General features: G+C 56.2%; 1 protein-coding gene across 1 annotated transcript; it reads right to left on the reverse strand.

Annotated features, from left to right (window-relative positions):
- Positions 1–3,012: 3,012 nt before the first annotated feature.
- On the reverse strand, positions 3,013–5,446 carry CLDN4 (claudin 4). The gene has a single exon (XM_017533411.2). The coding sequence runs from the start codon at positions 4,496–4,498 to the stop codon at positions 3,869–3,871; it is 630 nt and encodes a 209-aa protein (XP_017388900.1). The 5' UTR covers positions 4,499–5,446; the 3' UTR covers positions 3,013–3,868.
- Between the last annotated feature and the right edge of the window lie 2,344 nt (positions 5,447–7,790).

Here is a 7,790-nt window from a genome sequence, read left to right on the forward strand (position 1 = left end):
CCCTGCCTATTAAATGAGCTCCCAGAAGGGGCAAAAGGACTCACAGCTCTGCAGTTCTCTAGCCCCAGAAAACAGTGACATCAGGCAGGGCGCGGTGGCTCACACCTGTAATCTCAGCATTTTGGGAGGCCAAGGCGGGCGGATCACCTGAGGTCGGAAGTTCCAGACCAGCCTGACCAACATGGAGAAACCCCGTCCCTACTTTAAAAAATACAAAATCAGCCTGGCATGGTAGTGGCGCATGCCTGTAATCCCAGCTACTCAGGAGGCTGAGGCAGGAGGATTTCTTGAACCCGGGAAGTAGAGGTTGCAGTGAACCGAGATCACACCATTGCACTCCAGCCTGGGCAACAAGAGCAAAACTCCATCTCAAAAAAAAAAAAAGAGTGACATCAGTTCCTGTGGGTTCCAGAGTCAAGAAATGGCAGGTTGTGGTGGCTGAAGCCTGTAATCCCAACACTTTGGGAGGCCAACGCAGGAGGATTACTTGAGATCAGGAGTTCGAGACCAGGCTGGGCAACATAGTGAGACCCCCCCCATCTCAAAGAAAAATTATAAAAATTAGCACTTTGGGAGGCCGAGGCGGGAGGATCACTTGAGGTCAAGAGTTCAAGACCAGCCTGGCCAACATGGTAAAACACTGTTTCTACTAAAAACACAAAAATTAGTTGGGCATGGTAGCACATGCCTGTAATTCCAGCTTTACGGGGAGACTTACAGGAGAATTGCTTGAACCCAGTGGGGGTGGAGGTTGCAGTGAGCTGAGTTCATGCCACTGGGTGACAGAGCAGGACTCTCAAAAAAAAAAAAAAAGAAATTGTAAAAATTGGCCAGGTGCCATGGGTGCATGCCTGTAGTCCCAGCTACTCAGGAGGCTGAGGCGGGAGGATTGCTTGAGCCTGGAGGTCATGGAAGTGGTTACGGTGAGCTTTGATCATGCCACTGCACTCCAGCCTGGGGACAAGACCCTGACTGTAAAAAAAGAAAAGAGGCCTGGCTCAGTGGCTCGCGCCTGTAATCCCAGGACTTTGGGAGGACGAGGAGGGGAGATGACAAGGTCAGGAGTTTGAGACCAGCCTTACCAACATGATGAAACCCCATCTCTACTAAAAATACAAAAATTAGCCAGGCATGGTGGCGGATGCCTGTAATCCCAGCTACTCGGAAGGCTGAGGCAGAAGAATCGCTTGAACCTGGGGGGCGGAGGTTGCAGCGAGCCAAGATCGTGCCACTGCACTCTGGCCTGAATGGCAGAGCAAAAACTCTCTAAAAAAAAAAAAAAGTGACAGAGAAAAAAAGAAGTGACAGAGAGCCCATGAGCCCTCCCGAGCCCTCCCTGAGCCAGGTATTGGGTCGCTCCTTCCAGGGTACTGGGCCCGTTCACCTCTAACTTATTGACAAGAAAATGAAGCCTGAGCCACCTTGGAACATGCGCAACAGTGTCAGAGCAGGGACCCAAGGCCGAGGCCAAGTCCAAGAGGTTGCTGAGACCCAAGCCCTGTCCTGGACGCTCCCCCACCCAAATTCAGAGCCCAAAGTCCCAAGCTGCAGGTCTGGGGCTGGGCCACACTCCATTTCCTCATCCATCAAGGGATCGGAATGCCAAGCTCTGGGTGTGGCTTGGAGGCTGCCCTTCAGGTGAAAGGCATTTGGTGACCAGCAGCACCTCGGGGGGTGTCAACAGGGCTGATGATAATTTCTCCATTAGACACAGTAGGAAGACTTCATGGGGAAGGAGGCTCTGAGCTGGGCTTTCAGGAGAAGCAGGATCCAGAAGGGTGGAGAAGGGAAAAGGGACATTCCAGGTGCAGGGACAGCCTGTGCAAAGGCTGGGAAGTGGGACCTGTCGGGTGACCCAGCAAAGAGGAACAGACCAGCCTGGCTTCCCAGACAAAGCTGGAACAACAGCGGGGTGGGGCGGCAGGTGGCCCATACCTCGGAGCTGGGAGCCCATGTGGCTTCCCTTCTGGGGTACCCAAACCTTCACTGGGGTTCCAGGCATACACTGTTTCCTATATATGAGTTTACCCTCCAACCAAAGAAGGGCCCCCCACCTGGACAAGGTGATGCCTTGGGGGCCCATTTCAATGTTGTTTTTTTGTTTTTTTGTTTTTTTTTGAGACCCTGTCTTGCTCTGTCCCCCAGGCTGGAGTGCAGTATCATGATCTCGACTCACGGCAGCCTCCCGGGTTCAAGCGATTCTCCTGTCTCAGCCTTGGGTGAGCTGGGACTACAGGCGCCCGCCACCACGCCCAGCTAAATTTTGTATTTTTAGTAGAGATGGGGTTTCACCATGTTGGTCTGGCTGGTCTCAATTTCCTGACCTTGAGATCCACTTGCCTCAGCCTCCCAAAGTGCTAGGATTACAGGCGTGAGCCACCGCACCTGGCCTCAATTTTTTTTTAGGTGATAGCTTGGGGGCCCATTTCATCGTTTTTGTTTTTTTTTTATTTTAGGTGATACTGTGGAGGCCCATTTCAATTTCTTTCTTTCTTTTCTTTCTTCTTTTTTTCTTTTTTTGTTTTCAATTTTTTTCTTAAGTTGATACCTTGGAGACCCATTTTGATATTTTTTCTTTAAGACGTAAGTTCTCCATCTTGTCACTCAGGCTGGAGTGCAGTGGTGTCATCAACGCTCACTGCAGCCTCAAACTCCTGGGCTCAAGCAAACCTCCTACCTCGACCTCCCAAGTACAGGGATTACAGGCACCACGCCCAGCTCATGTTTTTAACTTTTTGTAGGGATGGGGCCACTGTGTTGCCCAGGCTGGTCTCAGACTCTCGCCTCAAGCGATCCTCCCACCTCCACCTTTTAAAGTGCTGGGATCACAGGTGCACACCACCGCGCCCGGCCCAGCTTCCATTTCTCACCATTCCCTGAATCTCGTTTTTTTTTTTTTTAAGTGCTCATGTCCCGGCCACAGCCCAGTGGTCCTGCTCCTCACCAACCCCCTGCCCAGGCCTCCAGCCCTGCCCCACCCACCTCCACAGCAGAAATCGGAGACAATACAACTTATTCCTGTGCACAGGTCCCGTTTATTGTAGAAAATAATAATAATTACAGTGGTGAATAGATCTTCTTAAATTACAAAACAGAAAAGACAAAGAAGGTGGAGGAAAAACCCTGGGACTTCTGAGGGTAAAGCCGTCCCCTCCTCCCTGCCACCCTCCCAGGCTGGTTAGTGTCCTTGGCAGGGCAGAGGACTCAGAGGGGAGTCTCTAGAGGCCCAGGGGCCCTGGGCTGAAGCGGGTGAAGCAGAGTCCTGAGGCCGCAGAGCTGGGCCCCCTCCCCCACCACTGCCCAAACCTGTTTACATTGCCTTCACCGCTCCCCTCCAAACCCGTCCATCCACTCTGCACTGCCCAGGCAGGTGGGTGGCGAGGCCTCAGCCGTACTCCTGGGTGCGGGTTTGGGTGAGCAAGCCACAGTCTCAGAGGTGACATCAAGGCCTGCCCCGGAACAGAGGAGACACCAGGGAGAGAGCTGGAGTGTCGGGAGATGCAGGCAGACAGGGTGGGGAAGCTGTCAATGAGGACAGTGGCCAACGCCGATGCGGGCGAAGCCCAAAGTGGCCAGCAGGAGCCAGCTCCCCATTCTACCACCACACCCTGTCACCTCCGTCCCTCCGCAATATACGGAGCAGGGTGGCATCTGTCTTTGTTAGCAGGAGGTGGCCTTGGGAAGGTGTCCGAGTGGGCCGGAGAGGTTGAAGGCTGCTGCCCTCCTACCTAGCTCAGTCTCTGTTTGCCCAGTCCCCAGCCCCCAGCAGCCAGTGGCCCACGGCAGGGCCCTCCTGGGGTCACAGCCTGCGCTGAGCTCAGTCCAGGGAAGAACAAAGGCAAGAGGGACAGAGCGGAGCCGTGGCACCTTACACGTAGTTGCTGGTGGCGGCAGAGCGGGCGGCAGAATACTTGGCGGAGTAAGGCTTGTCTGTGCGGGGTGGGCAGTTACAGCAGAGCAGCCCCCCGCCAAGCAGCAGGAGGCCCGAGGCGGCCCAGCCGATGTAGAGGGAGGCGCCCATCTCCCGCTTCTGCCCGGAGGCCACCAGAGGGTTGTAGAAGTCTTGGATGATGTTGTGGGCCGTCCAGGACGTGGGCACTATCACCAGCAGGCCGGCCAGCAGGAACACCACGCCCGCCACGATCATGGTCTTGGCCTTGGCGCTCTCGTCCTCCAGGCAGTTGGTGCACTTGCCGCCCACCACGGACAGCAGCACGCCCAGCGCGGCCACGATGATGCAGATGATGACCAGGGCGCGGGCCGCCTGCAGGTCCTGCGGCAGCGCCAGCAGCGAGTCGTACACCTTGCACTGCATCTGGCCGGTGCTCTGCACCACGCAGTTCATCCACAGGCCCTCCCAGATGGTCTGCGACGTGACGATGCTGCTGCCGATGAAGGCCGTCACGCGCCACATGGGCAGCGCGCAGCACAGCATGGCAGCCAGCCAGCCCAGCACGGCCAGCGCGATGCCCGCCACCTGCAGCCCCATGGAGGCCATCGCTCAGCGTGCGCGGAGGTCGAGGACCTGGAAGTCTGCAGGGATCCGGCTGTGGGGACTGTAGGATTCCAAGCGCTGGGGACGGCCTTGACCTTCGCAGAGAGCTCCTTTGCTCCGAGAGTCCTGATGCACAACCCAGCAGGTGTGAGCAGACCAGTTCCTTCCTGCCAACAGCTGCCAGTGCGCTCTCTCTCCCGGACGGGTTGAGCAGTTATATGGCTCTGGTGGAGGGGCGGGGGCAGAGGGAGGGGTTTTCCTCACTGGGGCCTCCCCTTGACCAGTTTCTCTGGATTCCTGAACCCTGGCCAACAAAGGCACTTTTGAGGCCCCAACCCTGGGCCCCTGAGTCACTATCCTGTCTCAGAAACTACCCTCTCCCCTTCCTCAAAGCCCGTGTTGAGATCAGCCAGCAGACAGACACTGAGTCATAACCCAGGGACACCTGGGTGTTCACAGGGCCAGGTCAGGGGCAGCCAGACCCAGCCAGGCTTGGGAGCCTGAAGACCGGGGTCCCCACAGGCCAGTGCTTCCTCATTCCAGGCTTAGGTGGGAGGACAGGGTGGGGACCCTCAGGGAGAGTATTTGAGGATGAAGTCTTGGAAATGACACGAGAAACCCCACCCTGATTATTGTCTTATCTTATCAGTTTCATCACTGGCAGTTTCATTACTGTTGTGATTCTGATCATTAGTGTATCTGACCTCACCAGCAATGTTCTCGGCATTGGTCAGATAAAGTTACATGCAGAGGAGTGAGGAGCCGGGAGGCCGGGACCCCTGGGTTCATCACTCACTCTCACCCATCTTTATCACACGGCTTTTCTGCTTGGCTAGAAGTGGGGCCTTGGACACGATACACCTTCAGCCAAAAAGAGACAGGCGCCTGTCCCCTCTCCACCTCCGAAGAAGTTCAGGCTGGTGGGCTCTGTTCCTGCAGGGGTCCAGCCTGCTTGCCCAGAACTGGGCGGGGCGGGTCACCAGCAAGCCATGAACTAGATCCTGGAGCCATCGTCAGCCCCGTAAATGGGTGTTTACCCTGTGGAGACACAAAATCTTCTGATAAAGCCAGAGTGGGTGCAAAGTCCCAGGAGACTGCAAAGGGAAGGGGAACTCTTCCGGGGCGGAGGCGGTGGTGCTGGGGGACCTTGACTGCAAAGGGGTGCTGCGTGGCACAACTCCAGGGGGTGCTGGATTCCTGGATTATGCTACAGGAGGCATCAGGAACAGGTCCCCCAGAAAAATTCTGCAAGGCAGCCAGGTGCAGTGTAATCCCAGCACTTTGGGAGGCTGAGGTGGGTGGATCATGAGGTCAGGAGTTCAAGACTATCCTGACCAATATGGTGAAACCCCATCTCTACTAAACATACAAAAAAAAAAAAAAAATTAGCCAGGCCTGGTGGTGTGCACCTGTAATCCCAGCTACTCAGGAGGCCGAGGGAGGAGAATTGCTTAAACCCGGGAGGCGGAGGTTGCAGTGAGCCAAGATCTCGCCATGGCACTCCAGCCTGGGCGACCGAGTGAGGCTCCGTCTCAAAAAAAAAAAACAAGAAAGAAAAAGAAAAGTTATGCAAGGCAACAGGACTGGCTAAGGGAGGACATTCTGGTGGAGAGGACAAAGACCAAGCATGGGCCAGGTGGACACAGGCAGCTCGTTCTGGGAACAGAGCCCCCAGGAGAGATGTGCCAGGCAGCGAGACTGGTGAGGGAGGATATTCGGACAGAGGAAACAAGGGCAGAGGTGGCAAGGTGGGGAAAGGCAGCTCGTTCTGGGAACAGCGAGGAATCCAGTTTAACCAGAGATTGGGCTGGGGAGGGAGGGGCCAGAGTAAAAGGGTCAGAAATGTCTGCCTGGAATGGCACGAGCCCTGGGAGATAGAGGAAGGGCGGAGGGTCTGGATCAGGAATAGCTTCCTTCAAGGCAGACCACTGAGGGGACCTCCGGGAAGGGGTCACCGTGGGAGTGATCGAGAGTGTGTGGGGCTCATCCCAGCCACACCGAGGGAGCCTCTCCTCATCGCCCATGTTGTCATTTTGTATCTGTTCCCCCACCGTGCTGGGAGCGCTGCAGGGGCCACGGCTCCAGTGTGTCCCTGAGCTGCCATCAGCACTGGTGGCCGCGTGCCCAGCTCTGACTTAGACGGCTGCCTAGTCCTTGAGGGAAAGTAACCAAGGGTGCCGTGGTTCGGGTTGAAGCGATTAGTGAATACACATGGGAGGTATCCGAGATAGGTCTGTTGACCGGTAACGGAGCAGCGGGCAGCCTGGGACAGCCTGGCATGAGCCGCCCATGTTACAGAGGGGAAGCCGAGGCCTGGCGTTGTGGTCGAGTCTGGACACATCTATCTCCCCTGCTAGGCTAGTGCTCCTGGAAGACAAGAACAATGCCTTCTGCAACCTCCGCGCCCAGCACCAGGCTTCATACATCACAGACGCCCAAGAAACGTTCGGGGTGTTCATGCCTGTAATCCCAGCACTTGGGGAGGCCAGGGTGAGAGGACTGCTTGAGGCCCGAAGTTGGAGGCTGCAGTGAGCTATAACCGCATCATTACACTCCAGCCTTGGGCAACGGAGCTAGACCCTGTCTCCAAAAAGAAAAAAGAAATGCTTGATGGAAAGAAGGAGGGATTCTCCAGTTTCCAATCACACTGCCACACCTTCACCTCCATCATAGGCGCACACCAAAGCAAACAGGGATGGTTTCTGCCGGACCACGCCTCCCTGGGGCTTTCTTTACAAGGCTTTCCCTCTCCCCGCACCCCATCATGATTGTCGATCATGGCTTTCCCCGCGATGACCTCATCACAGCCTCCTGCCAGTCAACAGGGCAGGGACTTTTACTGTCTTGGCTCAAAGGAGTGAACTGAAGCCCAGAGAGGGCCAGGGGCTTGCCCAGGACCGGTGGGCACTCCAGCATGGGTGTCTCCTTCCCCAGTGCCTCTTACCTGTGGTCCCAGCCAGGTAGCCTTTAGCAAGCTTTCTGAGTAGACACGTGACTTGGCCAGATGGCCAGAACCCGCCGCCCGCCCCACTTCCTGCCCTTGCTTTCCTGGAACACAGCCAACCGGTATTTGGAGAAGCAGCCGTTGGTGGGGGCGGGGGGGGGAGCAGGCAAGCCCTATAACAGTCCACCTGTGGTCCTACAGAAGTGACTAAGAAGCTGTCCTTCCTGCCAGCCGCAGCCACGAATATCCAGAGCAGAGAGCAGGGAGGGGCTGGGAGTTTGGGGAAGGGCAGGTGCAGGAGGGGCCCCAGGCAAACATAGGGCAGGGGAAGAGGCTCAGAGCTCACAGGGG

Source organism: Cebus imitator, unplaced genomic scaffold (assembly GCF_001604975.1).
Source record: "Cebus imitator isolate Cc_AM_T3 unplaced genomic scaffold, Cebus_imitator-1.0 Scaffold82, whole genome shotgun sequence".
NCBI lineage: Eukaryota > Metazoa > Chordata > Mammalia > Primates > Cebidae > Cebus > Cebus imitator.